This window comes from Crinia signifera, chromosome 6, assembly GCF_055691185.1.
Source record: "Crinia signifera chromosome 6, ASM5569118v1, whole genome shotgun sequence".
In the NCBI taxonomy this organism is placed as follows: domain Eukaryota; kingdom Metazoa; phylum Chordata; class Amphibia; order Anura; family Myobatrachidae; genus Crinia; species Crinia signifera.
The window spans coordinates 286,327,978-286,355,323 of NC_139222.1; the positions used below are offsets into that span (position 1 = coordinate 286,327,978).

The 27,346-nt window shown below is 51.8% G+C and overlaps 1 protein-coding gene and 1 long non-coding RNA gene across 2 annotated transcripts in view; one reads left to right on the forward strand and one right to left on the reverse strand.

The window, feature by feature from the left end:
- SORCS3 (sortilin related VPS10 domain containing receptor 3) overlaps positions 1-27,346 on the reverse strand; it is a 519,093-nt gene that overhangs the window by 288,727 nt on the left and 203,020 nt on the right. Inside the window, exon 4 of the mRNA XM_083149862.1 lies at positions 13,975-14,133. Coding sequence (XP_083005988.1) covers positions 13,975-14,133 — 159 coding nt within the window. The remainder of the gene's footprint in view (positions 1-13,974; positions 14,134-27,346) is intronic.
- Positions 11,899-27,346, forward strand: part of LOC146009457 (uncharacterized) — a 73,472-nt gene continuing 58,024 nt past the window's right edge. Inside the window, exon 1 of the long non-coding RNA XR_014444672.1 lies at positions 11,899-12,073. This is a non-coding gene — a long non-coding RNA (uncharacterized LOC146009457). The remainder of the gene's footprint in view (positions 12,074-27,346) is intronic.

Sequence of the window (27,346 nt, forward strand, 5' to 3'; positions counted from 1 at the left end):
TAGGTATTGGTTATTTATGCTAAGAGTCATATTTAGGGATTGGAGACTGGGGATAGATATTGGGGATTAACAATACAAAGTTGCAGAGAACTTAATCTCACACGCAATACAATATCTTCTGATAAATAAGGGTCTGATGTATTTTCAGGGCCGGATGTATCACAGGAATAATTAGGCCTCTGTCTAGCGGAGGCAGAAGTAGTTGTGCATCTAGTGGGACCCTTCCCACCGTCCCCACACCCCATGTTTCCCAGCTCTTCTCCTCCTGAGCATGGACTGCTTAGCAGGCAGCAGATGCGCTGGTGAGTGGAATTGGTTCATGAATAATTTAGAGTTTCCATATTCAGGTCTCTGAAGTTTAATTACTCCATAGCCAGTATTAGAAGCCTGACCCAGATACAGAACAGGGCTGGGGAATAGCAAGAGAGACGCGATTTACAGATGTATTTTTTAATTAAGGAAACTGAAGTTATTTGTTTGTTAACAACAAATGAACAACACAATGTCCCTCCAGCGCACAGCACTACCTGCATGTCACCGGGTTCTAGATTAGCCCTACCGGCATGTCACCGGGTACTGGATCAGCACTGCCTGCATGTCACCGGGTTCTGGATCACAGTACTACCTGCATGTCACCAGGTTCTAGATTAGCCCTACCGGCATGTCACCGGGTACTGGATCAGCACTGCCTGCATGTCAACAGGTTCTGGATCACAGCACTACCCGCATGTCACCGGGATCTGGATCACTACTGCCTGCATGTCACCGGGTTCTGGATCAGTACTGCCTGCATGTCGCCGGGTTCTGGATCACTACTGCCTGCATGTCACCGGGTTCTGGATCAGCACTGCCTGCATGTCACCGGGTTCTGGATCAGCACTACCTGCATGTCACCGGGTTCTAGATTAGCCCTACCGGCATGTCACCAGGTACTGGATCAGCACTGCCTGCATGTCACCGGGTTCTGGATCACAGTACTACCTGCATGTCACCAGGTTCTAGATTAGCCCTACCGGCATGTCACCGGGTACTGGATCAGCACTGCCTGCATGTCAACAGGTTCTGGATCACAGCACTACCCGCATGTCACCGGGATCTGGATCACTACTGCCTGCATGTCACCGGGTTCTGGATCAGTAATGCCTGCATGTCGCCGGGTTCTGGATCACTACTGCCTGCATGTCACCGGGTTCTGGATCAGCACTGCCTGCATGTCACCGGGTTCTGGATCAGCACTACTTGCATGTCACCGGGTTCTGGATCAGCACTACCTGCATGTCACCGGGTTCTGGATCAGCACTACCTGCATGTCACCGGGTTCTGGATCAGTACTGCCTGCATGTCACTGGGTTCTGGATTGGCACTGCCTGCATGGCACCGGGTTCTGCATCAGCACTACCTGCATGTCACCGGGTTCTGGATCAGTACTGTCTGCATGGCACCGGGTTCTGGATCAGTACTGCCTGCATGTCACTGGGTTCTGGATCAGCACTGCCTGCATGGCACCGGGTTCTGGATCAGTACTGCCTGTATGTCACCGGGTTCTGGATCAGCACTGCCTGAATGTCACAGTGTTCTGGATCGGCCATAGCTGCTTGTCACCGGGTTCTGGATCAGTACTGCCTGCATGTCACCGGGTTCTGGATCAGCACTACTTGCATGTCACCGGGTTCTGGATCAGCACTACCTGCATGTCACCGGGTTCTGGATCAGCACTACCTGCATGTCACCGGGTTCTGGATCACTACTGCCTGCATGTCACTGGGTTCTGGATCAGCACTGCCTGCATGGCACCAGGTTCTGAATCAGCACTATCTGCATGTCACCCGGTTCTGGATCACTACTGCCTGCATGGCACCGGGTTCTGGATTGGCCATGGCTGCTTGTCACCGGGTTCTGGATCAGCACTGCCTGCATGTCACCGGGTTCTGGATCAGCACTGCCTGCTTGTCACCGGGTTCTGGATCGGCCATGGCTGCATGTCACCGGGTTCTGGATCAGCACTGCCTGCATGGAACAGGGTTCTGGATCGGCCATGGCTGCATGACACCGGGTTCTGGATCACTACTGCCTGCATGTCACCGGTTTCTGGATCAGCACTACCTGCATGTCACTGGGTTCTGTATCAGCCCTGTCTTCATGTCATCGAGTTCTGGATCAGTCCTGCCTGCATGACACCGGGTTCTGAATCAGCCCTGCCTGCATGTCACCGGGTTCTGGATCAGCCCTGCCTTCATGACACCGGGTTCTGAATCAGCCCTGCCTGCATGACACCGGGTTCTGAATCAGCCCTGCCTGCATGTCACCGGGTTCTGGGTCAGCCCTGCCTGCATGTTACTGGGTTCTAGTTCAGTAACGGAACCCAGTGATGTCACTCTGCAGCTACAGAGCTCTTTCCTGCTTCAACTAGCATGTTCTGACCACTGTGAACCACTGATGATCCGAGCAGTATATATGGGCCCCTGTCCATAGTGCCTGGGTTGGTGACATGCTACTTTCAAAACCAAATATCTGCAAAATACTTATTTCTTCTGCAATTTATCAGAACATTTGACATCTCTCAGTCTGATCGGCCCACTTATTTCAGTGGTCTTAAAGGCAGGGCCTGCCCTAGGACAAATTTCTTGGAAAGTGAATATACATTTCAGCGGCCCCTGAATACTGTGAAAAAATTAAGGGGGACCAGTCTCATGGAAAAAGTCCAGTTGTAGTTCTCCTTACACTATGCCAACAGTTCTAGTGCTCCTTACACTATGCCCACAGTTGTAGTGCTCCTTACACTATGCCCACAGTTGTAGTGCTCCTTACACTATGCCCACAGTTCTAGTGCGTTTTACTCATTATGACCACTGTTGTAGTGCCCCATACAAATTCTGACCACTGTTGTAGTTCCCCTTAAAATGTTTGCACACTGCTGAAGCACCCCTTACACAATATGCCTACTGTTGTAGTGCTTCTTACATATTATGCCCACTGTTGTATTGGCCATTACACATTATACCATTTGTTGTAGTGCCCCATACATATTATGTCCACTTTTGTAGTGCCCCTTACATATTATGCCCACTGGGAGTGTCCAGGATATAACACAGGCGTACCTAGGAAAACGTTAGGAGTGTCCGGGATATAACACAGGAGTGCCTAAGAAACCGCTGGGAGTGACTTGGAAAATGCAGGAGTGCCCTGGAAACAGCTGGGAGTGTCCGGGATAATGCAGTCGTGTCTAGGAAACCGCTGGGAGTGTCCAGGGAAACGCAGGCGTGCCTAGGAAACCACTGGGAATGTCAGGGATAATGCAGACGTGCCTAGGAAAACGCTGGGAGTGTCTGGGATAATGCAGTGTTCTTTGGAAACCGCTGGGAGTGTCCGGGATAACGCAGACGTGCCTAGGAAACTGCTGGGAGTGTCCGGGGAAATGCAGGAGTGCCTAGGAAAAACTCTGGGAGTGTCCGGGAAATGCAGGCGTGCCTAGGAAAATGCTGGGAGTGTCCGGGGTAACGCAGGCGTGCCTAGAAAACCGCTGGGAGTGTCCGGTATATAACACAGGCATGCCTCAGAAGATGCTGGGAGTGTCTGGGAAATGCAGGCGTGCCTAGGAAACCTCTGGGAGTGTCCGGGAAATGCAGGCGTGCCTAGGAAAACACTGGGGGTGACTGGGAAATGCAGGAGTGCCTAGGAAAACTCTGGGAGTGTCCGGGAAATGCAGGCGTGCCTGAGCATGTTAGAAGAGATCGTGTTACGTCAGCTACAAACCCAGATATGCCTTTTTTTCATTTTTCATCACACATCACGCACAATGGTCAGCCTGTTACACTGGGTTTTGGACTGATTCGCACAGCTGCAAATAGATTTGTAGTCGTACACACCCATTCGCAAGGCGGGGTTTCAATCTAGCGGGGCGGTGGCTTAACTGAATGCTGTTGGTGGGAATTCATGGATGTGCGAACAGGTCTGAATTACCCCCCCCCCCCCCCCCCCCAGTTTCTGAGTATGAACCTATTGACGATATCTGTGTTTTGCAGAAAATAGGATCTTAAACTAACCGTATTCTCTAAGCTATTAGCCAACAGGATAAAAGAAGCGGAGCTCGGCCTGGGTGTCATGTGAAATCAGTCCCAGCAGACGCATAAAGTTTGTACATTATTCAAGTGCGGCTGGCTGCCTCCGGGAGCCCGCTCCTTTCTGACACATCGCCTTATTAAAATTGTTCTGCGATGGAATTGCTGGATCCTACAGTGCGTGTCAGCATCATCTGGCAGCAGACTTAACGATTATGATAAACCGCACAGCGCTGATCCACACTCCAGAAACTGTTCATTAACTCATGGAATCCCTGGGACAATGCAGCATATGAAATTACAGCTTGGCACCCGCATGTGGATTTGGGCAATGTGTGGCCTCTTAATGCCCAATAAGACCCTCCCAGTCAGAATGACCTCTGCACGTCACCTACCAGGAAGAGCGCCCGCCGAGCTAAGTAGCCACATGGCCCAACCACAGTGGTTGTACTACCGCCGCTGTATGAGATATGGGCCCGTGAGTTGAGCATTCCGTGTAACAGCTGTAGTTCCACTGCAACCATCGAAATCCTAGCAATGTATGGAAAACGTATACCCACCGCATGGGGATCATCGCGATTTCCAACCATTGGCTCCCGATGGCCATTCCTACACTGGGGCCACTTTGAAGACAAACTGCATTGCAAGAACCCCAGCTACACGACTGGCAGTGATGGGGCCAATATTAACTAATTACAGTTCTTTAATACACAAAATAGAAAAATGAACAACAAGTACCACCTTATTGTGTCCCCTGGTCATCATGGACTTCCTGCGGAGGTGCCTGGCTGCTGGAACACATGGTGGGAAAACAGAACATAATAGAGCACATGGGCAAGGGCCCATGTGCTGAGAGGGGTTTGGACAAACTGGGAGGGGGGCGTGTCCGTGACTATTTTTTAAAAAAGTGATGCAGCGTGTGCTGAAGAAGGGATGCCGTAATCCTCAGCAGTTGCAACCCCACACGCCGCAACATTTTTTGAAAAAGGAGTCATGGCCACGCCTCCTCCAGTTTGGCCACACCCCTCTGAAAGTCCTAGACTGGGCACTAGATCCTGTAAGTTCAAATTTAATCTAATAATAAACTTTGTAAAAGAATGACCCGAGTCCACACAGCAAGTAAACTTACTGACGTTCCTCCTCCTAGATGCCCCAATTACATATTATCTCCATTTATGCAAATTGACAACATAGTGAAGATGCGCCACACTTTATTTAGTTAGAGAATTTAAAATGAGCTGGTTATTGAGAAGGGCGCTTCTTCGCTAATGAGTTTTGTAATCAAGGCATCTATTTTAATTTCAAATTGACTTGATGGGGGCTAATTGCTAGACTAAATACCTGCTACTAATTAGGATTATAAGAAATATTCAGCAGAAGTTGCATTTGCATGCTGATTAGTGAGCGGGGGAAAAAAGTTTGGGATAAATTGTTTTTGGTTGGAAGGAGGATCCAATTTGGAAGCGTAAACTGGCAATTATATTCACAGAGCAAGTATAATTGGGAATAACGCTCCATCTACTGGAAGAGATATGGATATTAGAGGTCACCGAGCAGATGCATGACCGTACGGAAGAACGGGGCGGCCAAACAAGCCGATATCTGCACATCTGTGACCTCCAAACTTTGGGCCGCCACTAGAAATTGTGGGGCCCGGGACTGATTTCTAGACTCAGGCCTCACTCACCGCCCGGCTCTGCTGGTCACTGGGAGGGGGGAGCAGAGCAAAGCACAGGTCCCCCCCCTCCCTACACACACACACACACACCTTCCACTCTGCTTCCCAGCCCCAGCTGAAACCCATTGCTCCCGAAGTGCTTGTATAGGGGTGCAGTCTTCTTCACCACCTCCTGATGCTGAAGACCATTTAAATATGGTGCCGACTTCTCAGCCAATTGGAGTTTGCAGCCCGGCAGCCAATCAGAGCGGCTGCCAGTATGCAAGCTCTGATTGGCTCCCCAGACAGTGCTGCATTTTAAATGACCGCCAGCTTCAGGAGGTGAAGAAGCCTGCACCCTAGAAGCACTCAGGATTAAGCGGAGGCAGCTCAGCGGAGGAAGTCGGGAATGACTGCTGGAGGGTGCAGTGAGTGGAATGATTCCTTCCCTCTCTGTCAGAGTGGCCAGGCCCGGGGCAGCTGTGCCCACAGTACCCCCTTGATGGCAGCCCTGCCAAACTTCACAGTTACCCATCTTAATGACATTGTAATGTGAAAGAAGGAAAAAAAATACTTGCACGAAGTTTCCTATTACCCCGATGTGTTCTCCGGACACTTCCAACAATACATCATTCATGTGTCAGAAGTGACACTGCGGCACTCACAAGAGGAGTCACAGTATATGTTACGGTACTGTTACTCAGATATACTCATGCGGTTTGACAACCCGGCTCATAATCTGGATATTTTATTCTCTTGTTTTGAAATATTTACAAACATTGGTTTGGAGGTTTCTCAAGCGCCCGTCTGACAGCAACAAAGCACCTAAAATAATAATAACACATGCATTAGTCATTCAAAGAGCGAGGATGGGGCGATCAGAGAATGATGACAGCAAGCGCTGACATCCCAGATAGAGGAAACGTTCGTTCCAGCACACAAGCTGAGAACCCCATAAAAACGTATGTCGGCATTTTCAGGTGTTGACCGTTTTTATGTTGACCTTTTCCCCGTGTCGGCCTTGTGCACATCAACCTTTTGGGGTAGACCTAGACACCATTGAACTAACCGGACCATATGATCCAAACGACTGGAAAATTCCGACTGGCTGGAAGAACGTCCATATGTTCCTGAGATGAATAGTGGAGGATTGGGGTCCCACTGCCATATACTGTGCACAATAGCTGGACACATCCCATTGTCTACAGGTCTGACATATTTACTGAGATATGCCCAAGGGTGCCATCAGTATCTTACCAGCCAGGATATGTGCCAACCAGTCTGGTACCAATGTTGCCAACATGACGGGAAGGGCAGGGTTGTGCAGAAGCAGTGCCTTCAATGCAAATACTTTATGAACCTACACCAGTGGTTCTCAAACTCGGTCCCCAGAACCCCACACAGTTCACGTTTTCTAGGTCACCAAACAGGTGCACTCATTACTCATTGACACATTTTAAAAGATCCACAGGTGGAGCTAATTAGTTCACTTGTGATTCTGTGAGGAGACCTGCAAAACTTGCACTGTGTGGGGCCCTGAGGACCGACTTTGAGAGCCTGTGACCTACACTATTACTACAATATGGCCCGTTAAGTCCATTTCACCCTTCATGGTTCTGAAAAATTGAATCCCCGTTTTTTTTATATTGCATGAAAGATATAGGATTCCAAGTTGGACGCAAAGTAGCCGCAAGCGTGGACGCACAAGGCCGACATATTTACAGCTTTGTGCCTTACGCTGTCCACGTTCGCAGCCATCGTCATTAGTAACGGCAGTCGCCCTTACTCCATGCCGCCCACAAGATGGATCATGGGTGTCTGGATCTGTTCCGTCAATAACCCGACTTGGCTGGCAACAACCGGACGTTTTGTGGGTGGAGCAAAGTGTCCACTGTGGTATCCTCCGCCCAGGGGCGTATGCCAGGCGTGGAGAGGGCACAGTCTGCTTTTGTACTTACATCGGATTTACAAACAATCTGCAAGTAACCATACAAAGTTTCCAGCAATCTGGGAAATCCGCAATTGTGAGATGATAATAACAGGTTTGAATGTTTATCTACAAGAATTAATATCCCGTTCCCTGCTGCTGTCTAAGCCGCCTAATTTCATAATCACATTTAAATAGCAAGTTGCCTGATTACAGCCCATTGCGCAGCAGCTAACCACATACTGTAAATAAATGATAAGCCTGGCCCAGTAGCGGCTCAGATCAGGCTACAGCCATGTGTGATCTGACACAAGATGATGGCTGGTGCATAGCGGCGTCCTGGGGCGTCCGGTCTATCTGTGCCGCACAATAGCATCTAGCGCAAGGAGGCCATTCCTGTTTGGGCGATCATGAAGGATCCAGGATTTTCCCGGCCAAAAATATTTTTTCTAGAAATTAGATTTTCTTGCTGTAATAAATGTAAATGACCTCTGCATGTTCCGGAGCGGGGGAACGTCGGAAGGGAATTCACGGAGCGTGGTGCAGGCACAGACACAACCCCGTCACGTGGTCACCTTGCAGATCAAAAAGAATGATGTATTGCAATCTAAGCAAAGCAAATGTTTGCATGGGGAGCTAAACGGGGCGCGGGTGTGATATATGAGTTCCACTATGTCTACTGTAGGTCAATAATGGTCGACACCAAACTGGAAAAAGGCTGAGGCAGGTTAAAGGTTGAAGACGGGAAAGGTCAATGTGGGTTTTTCACTTTTTTGGTGTCACTGACTAAACCTGCAGAAAACAGCCCTCCAAAAATGGCCGTCGCCTTGGAAGGGACAGGTGGTAGAGGTCCCACAGGGCCTCCAGCATCTGTCAAGGGAGCACAGTGTGTACAGCGCTACCTGGAAGTGGTGGATTCCGGGAGTGCTGGTGCCCTTTGAACACCTACCCTAACAATGAGCATGTATCCCCTGGCAATGAGCATGTAACCCCTAGCAATGATCAAGAAATCCCTGGCAACATGAATGTAACCACTGGCAATGAGCATGAATCACCCGGCAGCAAGCATGTAACCCCTTGCAATGAGCATGTAACCCTGGCAACGAGCAAGTAACCCCTTGCAATAAGCAGGTAACCCCTGGCAATGAGCATGTAACCCTAGCAATGAGCAAGTAACCCCTTGCAATAAGCAGGTAACCCCTGGCAATGAGCAGGGAACGCCTGGAAATGATCACGTAACCCCTGGCAATAAGCATGTAAATATAATGAAAGTATGAGGGGGCCAGAAACTTTTCCGGCAGTGGGGCACAAAATATCTAATTACAGCACTGGGACCCTCAATTAGTGCACTGGGTCCCCTCGCATGGCTCAATTCGCTCGCCATTTGTCTGGTAAGGTGCCTTGTTACGGCTGCGATCGGTGCACTTTACCTTTCCCCAATCAGACATAACCATGTTGACCATTTGCTTGTGTCGACATTTTGACCATGTTGCCCATATTACATCTAATGATTGACCGTTGAACCAGTCATTGTCTCTCAGCCATCCGAATACCATGGGACACATTTTATGACCTGTGCGGAGCAGTCGCTCTTCTGCCATCTCTACAAAGTCGACGTGTCAACAAGAAAGTGTCTCTGAGAGTGTGGCGCTGATCAGTGTGGTCAGCCCCATCGGTGGCCCCCTCCGGACGGGCTGCGTTCTGGATGAACAGCTGTCACCGGCGACATCACCGTCTCTTCCCTGACATACAGCATAAAATCTCTGTTCTGATGAGATGTGACAGCGAGGCGTCTCCCGCCCCCGCTCCTGACTCTATTTATGCCCATTCTTTATTTAAACATTTTACTTATTTATTTTGTGAAAGCATAAAAAGCCAGATTATTATATTCCTGCATTCACAGCTATCTCCCGTGTCTCATCACTGACAGCAGAGCTGTACTGCCCAGCGACAGGAGGGCGCGTGACCCCAGCAGTCAGTTTAGCCTCAGCCCAGCTCCTGTGAAAACCTGCCTTACACTTGTATGTGTCCTGCTGTCACACCTGAATGCAAATGTCCACAGCCCATGGTAACAGGCTCACCATGGAATCTACACTGGACACCAGTCATGGCAGGCTCCTAGTAGCCCCCGACTTATGGTGGCTGCAATGAGAACAGGCATGTACAGTATTTATGTCCACAGGAGGCTTTGGTACCCCTGCCCAAGTGCATTAATTACATCAAGCAACTAAAAGGTAGTGCATCAATAATTATCTATACATTAATATCATAGGGCGATTTCTATGGGTGACTTATTCTACGATGCCGATGCCAGAGCAGAGGGCATCGTATAAAAAATGAAAGCGCTTGAGCAGTAGAAGTGCAGAATTACATTGTAATTGGATGCTTCATTACAGAGTTATGTGGCAAAATATCAGCCAGCCAATCACAATGCATCACCATTGTGCTCTGGAACAAGGGACAGTGAGCTCTCCCTGGGCACCTGTCAGGCAGCGTAGTAACTATAGCACCGCAGCCCCCACCACCGCGGGGGGGCGCTGTGCATGTGGGGGCGCCGGGGGCTGCGGTACTATAGTTAAACACCCCCCCCCCCCCCCGCAGACTTACCTATCTCGCTGGTCCCGGCGGCTCCGTTCTTCTGCTGAGGACCACCACAAAATGGCCGCCCCCATATAGCACACAGTTCTCTGAAACTGTCTGCTGTATGGGGGCGGCCATTTTCTGGTGGTCCTCAGCAGAAGAACGGAGCCGCCGGGACCAGCGCGATAGGTAAGGCCAGTTATGTACAGCCACCCAATATACAGGCATAAAATGTTCTGGCCAGCAATCCATTGCCTGGTGAAACAGGGAACAACAGCTAGTTGTTATTATTATTATTATTATTATTATTGTTGTTGTTGTTGTTGTTGGGCAGATGTTACTTGTGCAGAGAGTTAGATTTGGGTGGGGTTTTACTTCAAAGTGTGATCTATATTGCAGTGTAAAAATAAAGCAGTCAGTATTTTCCCTGCACAGAAACAAAATAACTCACCCAAATCTAATTCTATCTGCACAATTTACATCTGTCCCACCTGCAGTGCACATGGGCCCTTATTCTGGTCGGTGCGGTAATATCCGCGTGCGTTCGTGCCGCCGATGTTTTGTGTCTGCGCATGTGCAGAGGCGTCTCTGCGCATGTGCGAGCGGGGCGTACGGCCAAATCCCGCATGAAATGTGAACACTCCGAACACGGGGTGGAGAGGGGCGTGAAGGGCTATTTGGGCTCATTACCATATGCATACGCCCTGCGTTTCATGGGCGTTCCCATGCAAACGATGGGCGTACGTATGGTAATGCGGCCGTGACGCACGTGTAGGGGGCGGACATATGACATCGCCGGATGTCAGCTGCCCGCCCAGATCCCTGCTTTTGCACGGAAAAATTTCCGTGTGGTCTGAGGTTGCGGGAGCTGGTGGAGCACTCGGTCCTGCGACCATCGAATGATGGGGGAGGTTCCCTGAGATGGAGGAGGCGTATTCCGTGAAAAATACACGTGTGGTCCGTTCGGCCAGCTTCTTACCGCGTACGGACGGAGTTGGCGATCCGTATGGAAGGCGGGGTTTCGCACGCACGGTCCTGGCCGCATAATCGGATCCGGCCGCACCGATCAGAATAAGGGCCATGGTTTTGTCCATCTAAGAAGGATATTGTCAGAAAGAGTGAACTAGAATAAGGCCCAATGTACAGTACTTACACTGACTATACATTGTTCCCCTTAAAAGTTGCCGTGCGAATGGTTGACACATGAAAGGTCGACATGAATAAAAAAAAAACGTAACCCCCCCCCCAATTAGTGTAGCGCGTACCCTCGCATGGCACACTTTACCTTTCCCAGTCGGACTCCACGTGGATCGTAAAGAGAAAAATCATGAAAACTCATGTTGACCAATTTCATGTCGACCTTCTGGTGTCGCAGTATTGACACTGACTATCTAGGCGCTAGATCTATCAACTAGATACTCCCCAAACACCCTGTATAACCACAGCTGGAAGCCACTGACCCATACTTGCCTACCCTCCCACATTCAGCGGGAGACTCCCGCTTTTTGCAGGAGCCTCCCGCTGCCCCGCAAACCTGCCCCCACCTCCCGGTTTTTGTCGGGACTCCTGCAAAGTCCTTACTGCGCATGCGCGCGCACGGATCCCCGGGGGGCGCCGGGCGCTGCCTGCACGCTACTACATGACAGCCGGCCGAAGTCTGTGTAGCAGAAGGAGCAGGAGAGCCGTCAGTCAGGGCTTCCCTGCTGCTGGCCCCGCCCACCCACTCACAGAGTGAGTGAGCTCCGTGCAATGCTCTTCGGCTCTTCCTGCTCCTGTCACCGGCTGCCATGTGCTTCATCTACCACAGTGCCAGTTACTGCTGCACCTCCCAGGAAGGGACAACACAGCCAGGTGAGTGCTGTCCTGTGTACTGGGGGAGTGAGGGGATGTGTGTAATGTGGCACTGTGGGGCTATGTGTACTAGTCTGGGGGAGGGGGCTGTAATTACTGTGGGTACTCTGTGTAGTGTGTGTGTGGGGGGGGGGGAGGGGGGGGAGACTGTGTAATGTAATATGGGGGGGCTGTGTATAATGTAATATGGGGCTGTGTATAATGTAATATGGGGGACTGTGGGGGGACTGTATAATGTGTATAATGTAACATGGGGGTACTGTGTATAATGTAATATGGGGGGACTGTGTAGTGTAATATGGGGGCTGTGTATAATGTAATATGGGGGCTGTGTATAGTGTAATATGGGGGACTGTGGGGGGACTGTGTATAATGTAACATGGGGGTACTGTGTATAATGTAATATGGGGGGACTGTGTAATGTAATATGGGGGCTGTGTATAATGTAATATGGGGGCTGTGTATAGTGTAATATGGGGGACTGTGGGGGGACTGTGTATAATGTAACATGGGGGTACTGTGTAATGTAATATGGGGGGCTGTGTATAATGTAATATGGGGGGCTGTGGGGGGACTGTGTATAATGTAACATGGGGGTACTGTGTATAATGTAATATGGGGGGACTGTGTAATGTAATATGGGGGGGCTGTGTATACTGTAATATGGGGGGGCTGTGTATACTGTAATATGGGGGGCTGTGTATAATGTAATATGGGGGCTGTGTATAATGCATACTTGCCTACCCTCCCTCATTTAGCGGGAGTCTCCCGTTTTTTTCAATCCTCCTCCCGCTCCCTTGCAAATCCCTCGGTTCCTCCCGCATTTTTGTCCCCTCTCCCAAAATGTTTTACTGCGCATGTGCAAACGGCATGTTCCGTGGGCCACCGCGGGGCTGTGTGGGTAGCCATGGTGCATCACTGGGCAGCAGTAGCAGCGCTGAAGTTAGCGACAGCAGCAGTGCGAGCGGGAGCCGGAAGCACCAGGAGCAGGAGGGCAGCGGAGAGGAGGAACTGAGGTGCGGCAGCAGCATTGAACAGTGGCAGTGAGCCAGAAGCACCAGGAGCAGGAGGGCAGCGGAGAGGAGGAACTGAGGTGCGGCAGCAGCATTGAACAGTGGCAGTGAGCCGGGCAGCGGGAGCCGGGAGGCCGGGAGCAGCAGTAAGTATAACATTGTCTGATTCTTTAACCTGTCTCCCACCCACTAAGCCTGATCCTTATTGATCCTCTCTCCCACCACCCCCGGGCCCCGACTGGCACCCAATACATGCTCCACTCCTCCTGTCATGCTCAGTAATTTACTAGCTGAATGCCTGTCTCACTGATTATTCCAACAAGGGGCACTTACCTATTGCTTTAATATTTGGTTGTTGTATATTTTTTCATACTATTTTATATTTATGCTGCACATTTCCTGTATAGGATCTGTATAGGATCCCCCATTAGTTGCTGGCCAGCGATAAATAGACGCCTCGCCTGACACCGCGATTATAGGCCACACCCCCTCCCGCGGCAAGCCACGCCCCCTAATTTCGGGCGCCCGCCTACGGCGCGCGCAAGTGTGCCTCCTCTATTGTGATGTATGCTTTCATTTTGCTACCATCTAAAATCTCCCTCAAACTGCTTTTCAAAAGTAGGCAAGTATGCACTGACCATATGTACAGTACTGAGATGGCAATGAGCATTGTATTATCATCCTGTCACATGGTACTTTCCCTGCCAGGACCGGCCCCTGTACCTGCTGAGCCATGTGTGTGGTACGCACTAACAGAAAGGTGTCCCTAGTGCCATATATGCCCATCGTCATTGGATGGTGGAAGATGAGAAGCGCGGTGCCCGCTCACATGCGTGGCCAGCAGACAGATTACAGTGTGGGCAGGTGGGGCGTCATGGTGGGCCTTACCTTCTGGTCCAGGCTGTAGGCCAGCACCCAGTCCTCCTGCCTGGGGTGGAACAGCAGACTCTGAATGAAGAAGTTCATCCGGTATTTCTGGTACGTGGCTCCGGCGTCTGAGCTGATGAGGATACTGCTCTCCATGTCTGGGTCACTCAGCAACATGATCTGCAAGACACAGAGAACGGGGAGTAAGTATCAGCAGCAGTAGCAGTATCTATCCTGACAGTGAGACGGCCGAGGCCTCCATACAGAAACATGTGGGTGCAGGACACAGAGAACGGGGAGTAAGTATCAGCAGCAGTAGCAGTAGCGATCCTGACAGTGAGACGGCCGAGGCCTCCATACAGAAACATATGGGTGCAGGACACAGAGAACGGGGAGTAAGTATCAGCAGCAGTAGCAGTAGCGATCCTGACAGTGAGATGGCCAAGGCCTCCATACAGAAACATATGTGTGCAGGACACAGAGAACGGGGAGTAAGTATCAGCAGCAGTAGCAGTAGCGATCCTGACAATGAGACGGCTGAGGCCTCCATACAGCAACATGTGGGTGCAGGATACAGAGAACGGGGAGTAAGTATCAGCAGCAGTAGCAGTAGCGATCCTGACAGTGAGACGGCCGAGGCCACCATACAGAAACATGTGGGTGCAGGACACAGAGAACGGGGAATAAGTATCAGCAGCAGTAGCAGTAGCGATCCTGACAGTGAGACGGCCGAGGCCACCATACAGAAACATGTGGGTGCAGGACACATAGAACGGGGAGTAAGTATCAGCAGCAGTAGCAGTGATCCTGACAGTGAGACGGCTGAGGCCACCATACAGCAACATGTGGGTGCAGGACACAGAGAACAGGGAGTAAGTATCAGCAGCAGTAGCAGTAGCGATCCTGACAGTGAGACGGCCGAGGCCACCATACAGAAACATGTGGGTGCAGGACACAGAGAACGGGGAATAAATATCAGCAGCAGTAGCAGTAGTGATCCTGACAGTGAGACGGCCAAGGCCTCCATACAGCAACATGTGGGTGCAGGACACAGAGAACGGGGAGTAAGTATCAGCAGCAGCAGCAGTAGCGATCCTGACAGTGAGACGGCTGAGGCCTCCATACAGCAACATGTGGGTGCAGGACACAGAGAACGGGGAGTAAGTATCAGCAGCAGTAGCGATCCTGACAGTGAGACGGCTGAGGCCTCCATACAGAAACATGTGGGTGCAGGACACAGAGAACAGGGAGTAAGTATCAGCAGCAGTAGCAGTAGCGATCCTGACAGTGAGACGGCCGAGGCCTCCATACAGCAACATGTGGGTGCAGGACACAGAGAACGGGGAGTAAGTATCAGCAGTAGCAGCAGCGATCCTGACAGTGAGACGGCTGAGGCCTCCATACAGAAACATGTGGGTGCAGGACACAGAGAACGGGGAATAAGTATCAGCAGCAGTAGCAGTAGCGATCCTGACAGTGAGACGGCCAAGGCCTCCATACAGAAACATGTGGGTGCAGGACACAGAGAACGGGGAGTAAGTATCAGCAGCAGTAGCAGTAGCAGTGATCCTGACAGTGAGACGGCCGAGGCCTCCATACAGCAACATGTGGGTGCAGGACACAGAGAACGGGGAGTAAGTATCAGCAGCAGTAGCAGTAGCGATCCTGACAGTGAGACGGCCAAGGCCTCCATACAGCAACATGTGGGTGCAGGACACAGAGAACGGGGAATAAGTATCAGCAGCAGTAGCAGTAGCGATCCTGACAATGAGATGGCCGAGGCCTCCATACAGAAACATGTGGGTGCGGGACACAGAGAACGGGGAGTAAGTATCAGCAGCAGTAGCAGTAGCGATCCTGACAATGAGACGGCTGAGGCCTCCATACAGCAACATGTGGGTGCAGGACACAGAGAACGGGGAATAAGTATCAGCAGCAGTAGCAGTAGCGATCCTGACAGTGAGACGGCCGAGGCCTCCATACAGCAACATGTGGGTGCAGGACACAGAGAACGGGGAATAAATATCAGCAGCAGTAGCAGTAGCGATCCTGACAATGAGACGGCTGAGGCCTCCATACAGAAACATATGTGTGCAGGACACAGAGAACGGGGAGTAAGTATCAGCAGCAGCAGTAGCGATCCTGACAGTGAGACGGCTGAGGCCTCCATACAGAAACATGTGGGTGCAGGACACAGAGAACGGGGAGTAAGTATCAGCAGCAGTAGCAGTAGCGATCCTGACAGTGAGACGGCCAAGGCCTCCATACAGCAACATGTGGGTGCAGGACACAGAGAACGGGGAGTAAGTATCAGCAGCAGTAGCAGTGATCCTGACAGTGAGACGGCCGAGGCCACCATACAGCAACATGTGGGTGCAGGACACAGAGAACGGGGAATAAGTATCAGCAGCAGCAGCAGTAGCGATCCTGACAGTGAGACGGCTGAGGCCTCCATACAGAAACATGTGGGTGCAGGACACAGAGAACGGGGAGTAAGTATCAGCAGCAGTAGCAGTAGCGATCCTGACAGTGAGACGGCCGAGGCCTCCATACAGCAACATGTGGGTGCAGGACACAGAGAACGGGGAGTAAGTATCAGCAGCAGTAGCAGTAGCGATCCTGACAGTGAGACGGCCGAGGACACCATACAGCAACATGTGGGTGCAGGACACAGAGAACGGGGAGTAAGTATCAGCAGCAGTAGCAGTAGCGATCCTGACAGTGAGACGGCCGAGGCCTCCATACAGAAACATGTGGGTGCAGGACACAGAGAACGGGGAGTAAGTATCAGCAGCAGTAGCAGTAGCGATCCTGACAGTGAGACGGGCAAGGCCTCCATACAGCAACATGTGGGTGCAGGACACAGAGAACGGGGAGTAAGTATCAGCAGCAGTAGCAGTAGCAGTGATCTTGACAGTGAGACGGCCGAGGCCACCATACAGAAACATGTGGGTGCAGGATACAGAGAACGAGGAGTAAGTATCAGCAGCAGTAGCAGTAGCGATCCTGACAGTGAGACGGGCAAGGCCTCCATACAGCAACATGTGGGTGCAGGACACAGAGAACGGGGAGTGTCAGCAGCAGTAGCAGTAGCGATCCTGACAGTGAGACGGCCAAGGCCTCCATACAGCAACATGTGGGTGCGGGACACAGAGAACGGGGAGTAAGTATCAGCAGCAGTAGCAGTAGCGATCCTGACAGTGAGACGGCCGAGGCCTCCATACAGCAACATATGTGTGCAGGACACAGAGAACGGGGAGTAAGTATCAGCAGCAGTAGCAGTAGCAGTGATCTTGACAGTGAGACGGCCGAGGCCACCATACAGAAACATGTGGGTGCAGGATACAGAGAACGGGGAGTAAGTATCAGCAGCAGTAGCAGTAGCGATCCTGACAGTGAGACGGGCAAGGCCTCCATACAGCAACATGTGGGTGCAGGATACAGAGAACGGGGAGTAAGTATCAGCAGCAGTAGCGATCCTGACAGTGAGACGGGCAAGGCCTCCATACAGCAACATGTGGGTGCAGGACACAGAGAACGGGGAGTGTCAGCAGCAGTAGCAGTAGCGATCCTGACAGTGAGACGGCCAAGGCCTCCATACAGCAACATGTGGGTGCGGGACACAGAGAACGGGGAGTAAGTATCAGCAGCAGTAGCAGTAGCGATCCTGACAGTGAGACGGCCGAGGCCTCCATACAGCAACATATGTGTGCAGGACACAGAGAACGGGGAGTAAGTATCAGCAGCAGTAGCAGTAGCGATCCTGACAGTGAGACGGCTGAGGCCTCCATACAGCAACATATGTGTGCAGGACACAGAGAACGGGGAGTAAGTATCAGCAGCAGTAGCAGTAGCGATCCTGACAGTGAGACGGCTGAGGCCTCCATACAGCAACATGTGGGTGCAGGACACAGAGAACGGGGAGTAAGTATCAGCAGCAGTAGCAGTAGCGATCCTGACAGTGAGACGGCCAAGGCCTCCATACAGCAACATGTGGGTGCAGGACACAGAGAACGGGGAATAAGTATCAGCAGCAGTAGCAGTAGCGATCCTGACAATGAGACGGCTGAGGCCTCCATACAGAAACATATGTGTGCAGGACACAGAGAACGGGGAGTAAGTATCAGCAGCAGTAGCAGTAGCGATCCTGACAATGAGACGGCCGAGGCCTCCATACAGCAACATGTGGGTGCAGGACACAGAGAACGGGGAGTAAGTATCAGCAGCAGTAGCAGTAGCGATCCTGACAGTGAGACGGCCGAGGCCACCATACAGAAACATGTGGGTGCAGGACACAGAGAACGGGGAGTAAGTATCAGCAGCAGTAGCAGTAGCGATCCTGACAGTGAGACGGCCGAGGCCACCATACAGAGACATGTGGGTGCAGGACACATAGAACGGGGAGTAAGTATCAGCAGCAGCAGCAGTAGCGATCCTGACAGTGAGACGGCTGAGGCCTCCATACAGCAACATGTGGGTGCAGGACACAGAGAACGGGGAATAAGTATCAGCAGCAGTAGCAGTAGCGATCCTGACAGTGAGACGGCCAAGGCCTCCATACAGAAACATGTGGGTGCAGGACACAGAGAACGGGGAGTAAGTATCAGCAGCAGTAGCAGTAGCCATCCTGACAGTGAGACGGCTGAGGCCTCCATACAGAAACATATGTGTGCAGGACACAGAGAACGGGGAGTAAGTATCAGCAGCAGTAGCAGTAGCGATCCTGACAGTGAGACGGCTGAGGCCTCCATACAGCAACATGTGGGTGCAGGACACAGAGAACGGGGAGTAAGTATCAGCAGCAGTAGCAGTAGCCATCCTGACAGTGAGACGGCCGAGGCCTCCATACAGCAACATGTGGGTGCAGGACACAGAGAACGGGGAATAAGTATCAGCAGCAGTAGCAGCAGCGATCCTGACAGTGAGACGGCCGAGGCCTCCATACAGCAACATGTGGGTGCGGGACACAGAGAACGGGGAGTAAGTATCAGCAGCAGCAGCAGCAGCGATCCTGACAGTGAGACGGCCAAGGCCTCCATACAGAAACATGTGGGTGCAGGACACAGAGAACGGGGAGTAAGTATCAGCAGCAGCAGCAGTAGCGATCCTGACAGTGAGACGGCCGAGGCCTCCATACAGCAACATGTGGGTGCGGGACACAGAGAACGGGGAGTAAGTATCAGCAGCAGCAGCAGTAGCGATCCTGACAGTGAGACGGCTGAGGCCTCCATACAGAAACATGTGGGTGCGGGACACAGAGAACGGGGAGTAAGTATCAGCAGCAGCAGCAGTAGCGATCCTGACAGTGAGACGGCCAAGGCCTCCATACAGAAACATGTGGGTGCGGGACACAGAGAACGGGGAGTAAGTATCAGCAGCAGCAGCAGCAGCGATCCTGACAGTGAGACGGCCAAGGCCTCCATACAGAAACATGTGGGTGCAGGACACAGAGAACGGTAAATAAATATCAGCAGTAGCGACCCTGACAATGTGGCACAATGTATCAGACACGTGGTCATATCTGTACCGAGGTCACCCGACAGCAACATGTGGGTGCGAGGTGCAGTCTACACACTGTCAGCACAATTAGTGGGAGTCATTACTCTGTTAATTACTGTTATTGGCCTTCCAAATGTCAACCGAATAATTGTGTCGACCTTCCAACCCTGTTGACCGTAGCCATGTCGACCTATTCCAAGTGTCGAACTAAGCCTGTCCTGTCTCAACGTGACCTTATCCACTCCACATCGTCCTGTCACTACCATGTGACCTTATCCACTCCACATCGTCCTGTCACTACCGTGTGACCTCATCCACTCCACACCGTCCTGTCTCTACCATGTGACCTTATCCACACCGTCCTGTCTCTACCATGTGACCTCATCCACTCCACACCGTCCTGTCTACCGTGTGACCTCATCCACTCCACACCGTCCTGTCTCTACCATGTGACCTTATCCACACCGTCCTGTCTCTACCATGTGACCTCATCCACTCCACACCGTCCTGTCTCTACCGTGTGACCTCATCCACTCCACACCATCCTGTCTCTACAGTGTGACCGTATTCACTCCACACCGTCCTCTCTCTACCCTGTGACCTTATTCACTCCACACCATCCTGTCTCTACCATGTGACCTCATCCACTCCACACCGTCCTTTCTACCGTGTGACCGTATTCACTCCACACCATCCTGTCTCTACCGTGTGACCTTATCCACACCGTCCTGTCTCTACCATGTGACCTCATCCACTCCACACCGTCCTGTCTACCGTGTGACCGTATTCACACCACACCGTCCTGTCTCTACCGTGTGACCTTATTCACTCCACACCGTCCTGTCTCTACCGTGTGACCTTATTCACTCCACACCGTCCTGTCTCTACCGTGTGACCTTATCCACTCTACACTGTCCTGTCTCTACCGTCTGACCTTATCCACTCCACACCGTCCTGTCTCTACCGTGTGACCTTATGCACTCCACACTGTCCTTTCTCTACCGTGTGACCTCATCCACTCCACACCGTCCTGTCTCTACAGTGTGACCGTATTCACTCCACACCGTCCTCTCTCTACCCTGTGACCTTATTCACTCCACACCATCCTGTCTCTACCATGTGACCTCATCCACTCCACACCGTCCTGTCTACCGTGTGACCGTATTCACTCCGCACCGTCCTCTCTCTACCCTGTGACCTTATTCACTCCACACCATCCTGTCTCTACCGTGTGACCTTATCCACACCGTCCTGTCTCTACCATGTGACCTCATCCACTCCACACCGTCCTGTCTACCGTGTGACCGTATTCACACCACACCGTCCTGTCTCTACCGTGTGACCTTATTCACTCCACACCGTCCTGTCTCTACCGTGTGACCTTATTCACTCCACACCGTCCTGTCTCTACCGTGTGACCTTATCCACTCTACACTGTCCTGTCTCTACCGTCTGACCTTATCCACTCCACACCGTCCTGTCTCTACCGTGTGACCTTATGCACTCCACACTGTCCTTTCTCTACCGTGTGACCTTATTCACTCCACACCGTCCTGTCTCTACCGTGTGACCTTATTCACTCCACACCGTCCTGTCTCTACCGTGTAACCTTATCCACACCGTCCTGTCTACCATGTAACCTTATCCACTCCACACTGTCCTGTCTCTACCGTGTGACCTTATGCACTCCACACTGCCCTGTCTCTACCATGTGACCTTATTCACTCCACACCGTCCTGTCTTCACCATGTGACCTTATTCACTCCACACCGTCCTGTCTCTACCGTGTAACCTTATCCACACCGTCCTGTCTACCATGTAACCTTATCCACTCCACACTGTCCTGTCTCTACCGTGTGACCTTATGCACTCCACACTGCCCTGTCTCTACCGTGTGACCTTATTCACTCCACACCGTCCTGTCTCTACCATGTGACCTTATTCACTCCAACCCGTCCTGTCTCTACCGTGTAACCTTATCCACACCGTCCTGTCTCTACCATGTGACCTTATCCACTCCACACGTCCTGTCTCTACCGTGTGACCTTATCCACTCCACACCGTCCTGTCTCTACTGTGTGACCTTATCCACTCCACACCGTCCTGTCTCTACCGTGTGACCTTATCCATTCCACACCGTCCTGTCTCTACCATGTGACCTTATCCACTCCACACCGTCCTGTCTTTACCGTGTGACCTTATCCACTCCACACCATCCTGTCTCTACCGTGTGACCTTATCCACTCCATACCATCCTGTCTCTACTGTGTGACCTTATCCACTCCACACCGTCCTGTCTCTACCATGTGACCTTATCCACTCCACACCGTCCTGTCTTTACCGTGTGACCTTATCCACTCCACACCATCCTGTCTCTACCGTGTGACCTTATCCACTCTACACCGTCCTGTCTCTACCGTGTGACCTTATCCACTCCACGCCGTCCTGTCTCTACCGCGTGACCTTATTCACTCCACACCGTCCTGTCTCTACTGTGTGACCTTATTCACTCCACACCGTCCTGTCTCTACCATGTGACCTTATTCACTCCACACTGTCCTGTCTCTACCGTGTGACCTTATCCACTCCACACCGTCCTGTCTCTACCATGTGACCTTATCCACTCCACACCGTCCTGTCTCTACCCTGTGACTTTATCCACTCCACACCGTCCTGTCTTTACTGTGTGACCTTATCCACTCCACACCATCCTGTCTCTACCGTGTGACCTTATCCACTCCATACCATCCTGTCTCTACTGTGTGACCTTATCCACTCCACACTGCCCTGTCTCTACCATGTGACCTTATTCACTCCACACCGTCCTGTCTCCACCATGTGACCTTATTCACTCCACACCGTCCTGTCTCTACCGTGTAACCTTATCCACACCGTCCTGTCTACCATGTAACCTTATCCACTCCACACTGTCCTGTCTCTACCGTGTGACCTTATGCACTCCACACTGCCCTGTCTCTACCGTGTGACCTTATTCACTCCACACCGTCCTGTCTCTACCATGTGACCTTATTCACTCCACACCGTCCTGTCACTACCGTGTAACCTTATCCACACCGTCCTGTCTCTACCGTGTGACCTTATCCACTCCTTACCGTCCTGTCTCTACTGTGTGACCTTATCCACTCCACACCGTCCTGTCTCTACCGTGTGACCTTATCCATTCCACACCGTCCTGTCTCTACCATGTGACCTTATCCACTCCACACCGTCCTGTCTTTACCGTGTGACCTTATCCACTCCACACCATCCTGTCTCTACTGTGTGACCTTATCCACTCCACACCGTCCTGTCTCTACCATGTGACCTTATCCACTCCACACCGTCCTGTCTTTACCGTGTGACCTTATCCACTCCACACCATCCTGTCTCTACCGTGTGACCTTATCCACTCTACACCATCCTGTCTCTACCGTGTGACCTTATCCACTCTACACCGTCCTGTCTCTACCGTGTGACCTTATCCACTCCACGCCGTCCTGTCTCTACCGCGTGACCTTATTCACTCCACACCGTCCTGTCTCTACCATGTGACCTTATTCACTCCACACTGTCCTGTCTCTACCGTGTGACCTTATCCACTCCACACCGTCCTGTCTCTACCATGTGACCTTATCCACTCCACACCGTCCTGTCTCTACCCTGTGACTTTATCCACTCCACACCGTCCTGTCTTTACCGTGTGACCTTATCCACTCCACACCATCCTGTCTCTACCGTGTGACCTTATCCACTCCATACCATCCTGTCTCTACTGTGTGACCTTATCCACTCCACACCGTCCTGTCTCTACCATGTGACCTTATCCACTCCACACCGTTTTGTCTTTACCGTGTGACCTTATCCACTCCACACCATCCTGTCTCTACCGTGTGACCTTATCCACTCTACACCGTCCTGTCTCTACCGTGTGACCTTATCCACTCCACGCCGTACTGTCTCTACCGCGTGACCTTATTCACTCCACACCGTCCTGTCTCTACTGTGTGACCTTATTCACTCCACACCGTCCTGTCTCTACCGTGTGACCTTATCCACTCCATACCGTCCTGTCTCTACCCTGTGACTTTATCCACTCCATACCGTCCTGTCTCTACCGTGTGACCTTATCCACTCTACACCGTCCTGTCTCTACCGTGTGACCTTATCCACTCCATACGGTCCTGTCTCTACCGTGTGACCTTATCCACTCTACACCGTCCTGTCTCTACCGTGTGACCTTATCCACTCTACACCGTCCTGTCTCTACCGTGTGACCTTATCCACTACACGCCGTCCTGTCTCTACCGCGTGACCTTATTCACTCCACACCGTCCTGTCTCTACTGTGTGACCTTATTCACTCCACACCGTCCTGTCTCTACCGTGTGAACTTATCCACTCCATACCGTCCTGTCTCTACCCTGTGACTTTATCCACTCCATACCGTCCTGTCTCTACCGTGTGACCTTATCCACTCTACACCGTCCTGTCTCTACCATGTGACCTTATCCACTCCATACCGTCCTGTCTCTACCGTGTGACCTTATCCACTCCATACCGTCCTGTCTCTACCGTGTGACCTTATCCACTCTACACCGTCCTGTCTCTACCGTGTGACCTTATCCACTCCACACCGTCCTGTCTCTACCTTGTGACCGTATTCACACCACACCGTCCTGTCTCTACCCTGTGACTTTATCCACTCCATACCGTCCTGTCTCTACCGTGTGACCTTATCCACTCTACACCGTCCTGTCTCTACCGTGTGACCTTATCCACTCCACACCGTCCTGTCTCTACCATGTGACCTTATCCACTTAAAAACATCCATGGGTACAAATAAGAAATATAATCTGTCTGTAAAATACCAGAACCTACCAAATCAGCAATGGATATCTATACCAGGTTGAACTAGATGGACGCAAGTCTTTTTCAGCCTTACCTACTATGTAACTTCACACCGTCCTGTCTCCCCCTGTTCCCAGTTCCCTACTGACCCACCCCTGTTGTGGCACATGTACAGATGGAGCGCCTTCCAGCCAGCCTTTAGAATCGCCAGATCTCCTGAGCTGGTGCAGACTGGCGGACAGGAGCGCCATCTGATGGAGACTCCCGTGTGTCCCCCCCAGTGGCGCAGATTGGATTTGGTCATGTGGATAAACATACAAAAGGATGTAAGAAAAAAAAACCTTGCGTCAACCATGTTGACATTTTGCTTGTGTCAATCTTTCGTACTTTGCAGTGTTTACCTATTACATGTTGACCATATTTCGGCATGGTTTTGGTCACTCATCCCCTAAACTTTTGGGATAATGATGGAGTTAAATTGATTTTAGTGGTTTCCTAAAATGCACAAAGTGGAAGCACTTAGGGGGTGATTCAGGTTGGTTTGCAAAAACCAATGGGCAAAACCATGCTGCAGTGAAGGTGGGGCAGATGTAACATGTGCAGAGAGAGTAAAGGGGTGTACACATGATGAGGTATTGACAGGAGATATTGACTAGATAGGTTAGCCAGAATCTCCCAGTGTATTGTCTAGCATAGATTGCCTCCTGCTGTGCTGCCCGGACCAGTGACCTCCTCCTGCCTGCACCACTTCTGAGTGCAGGGAGGAGGAACCGGAGCCCTTACAGCCGTGTAAGGGTTCCGGCAGGGAGGGGGGGACCCGCTGCACATCGCCGGGCATCGCTTTTGCGGTAATAATCGCATATGTTACCGAATATGCGATTATTAACTATGCGAATGCCGGCGATGTGCACCGGGGGTTATTAGTGAATCTCGCCCACTGTACGTACTAATCGCAAAGGGCAGCTCTTTGCGAAGCAGCCGGAGAGGTAGGGTGAGCGGGTCTCTGCGGCTCTCCCCCTCCTGCTGTGCCCAGCAGGGGGGATTTAGGGGTCAGGCCACCCCCAGGACCAACATTCCTCCCCCCATCATTTTAACATATTCATTATTAAGTCCTAACTGTACAGGTGCCAGTATACTGTAATAATAAAATAAGCCCAGAGATAAAACCGGTGCCTGCCTGATAATATCAGTCTTTGCCTACTGGCTCCTGCTTTTGACATCATCCTCCCACTGCTCCGCATACATTGGCAGCCCTCCCGGTTTCCAGGGATCCCCCCCCCCCAGAGAAATACAGGAAGGGCAGGTGTGCGAGACGTCATCAGCCAGCGCCGGCCACAGTGGGGTTGTGGGTAGGAAGTGGCCGACTTGCTCTGCACGCCATCAGGGAGGCAGTGTGAGTGGAGGCTGGTGCGGCAGCTGCTCAGCTATCGGCAGCCAGGGCTTCCCTGAGGATGGCCCCGCCCACCAGATGGACTCTCTCCGTACAGCGGCCCTGCTCTCCCTGCTACAGCTCCTCTGCCAGCTCTATGAAGCCCCGCCCACCAGACTGACTCTCTCCGTACAGCAGCCCTGCTCTCCCTGCTGCAGCTCCTCTGTCAGCTCTATGATGCCCCGCCCACCAGACTGACTCTCTCCGCACAGCAGCCCTGCTCTCCCTGCTACAGCTCCTCTGCCAGCTCCATGATGCCCCGCCCACCAGACTGACTCTCCGTACAGCTGAGCAGCCCTGCTGCTCTCCCTGCTGCAGCTCCTCTGCCAGCTCTATGATGCCCCGCCCACCAGACTGCCTGGGTGGCTATAGAAAAGTGTGAGTGTGCAGTGGGTGTAATTTTGGGGGAGTACTGTGTATATGGGGTGAGGAGGGGGGGCTGTGTATAATGCACAGCCTTATTATGGTGGGAGGAGGGGGCTGTGTATAATGCGCAGCCTTAGTATGGGGGGAGGAGGGGGGCTGTGTATAATGCACAGCCAGATGGGGGGAGGAGGAGGGCTGTGTATAATGCACAGCCTTAGTTATGGGGGGAGGAGGGGGGCTGTGTATAATGCACAGCCTTAGTATGGGGGGAGGAGGGGGGCTGTGTATAATGCACAGCCAGATGGGGGTAGGAGGGGGGCTGTGTATAATGCACAGCCTTATTATGGGGGGGAGGGGGGCTGTGTATAATGCACAGCCTTAGTATGGGGGGAGGAGGGGGGCTGTGTATAATGCACAGCCAGATGGGGGGAGGAGGGGGGCTGTGTATAATGCACAGCCTTATTATGGGGGGGGAGGGGGGCTGTGTATTATTGGCTGGCTCTATCACTCTCCTTTTTATCAGTTTTGAAGCTTAGTTCGTCTGGCCCCATAGAAGGTGTGGCCTTGCATTATACTCCTGTTTCCATCCCTCTGGGGGTGTGCCTGGCGCTTCTGGAGATGCTGGACCACCCCAAGTCTGGATGATTGGGGTGGTATCGGTATAGTATAATATTGTATAGGCAACCCGTTCCATTCCACCACTGTATACAACATAGAAATGAATCCAGGTCGTAGAATGTTTCGCACACAGATGCACCCCCTATAATCATTGTATTACAGATAAATGTCAGATTTCCATGCACCACAGGGGGTTAAATCGGGAGCTGAATTTTTTGCATGATTAATAAATGATGTCGTTTTGTGCCAGAGACTGATTGGCCCCATAAACCGCACTTTGATACCGTGCCCACCCACCGACTACAGTCTCCTGGTCGCAGGTAACAGGGTAACCCCCGAGATATCTGCCTAATACGTCCTGTCTTCTGCTTTCATTCGCCGACCCGCTGCACAGCCGGCGCCGTCCTCTGTATAAGTCCGCATGAAAGAACCGAGACGGCGGAGGTTCTCACTGATCACAAAGAACGGGAACATGAGACGGGTGAGATTGCTGCGGGCATCGCACCAGCGCAGATATGACAGTGCCAAGAATCCGCTCCCAGCGATGACGCGATACATCGCAGCCACTTCAGTCGCTGCAGGAGATTCTCCTGTAGATAAAACACATCTGGAGACAGCGTGCTCACAATCTGAC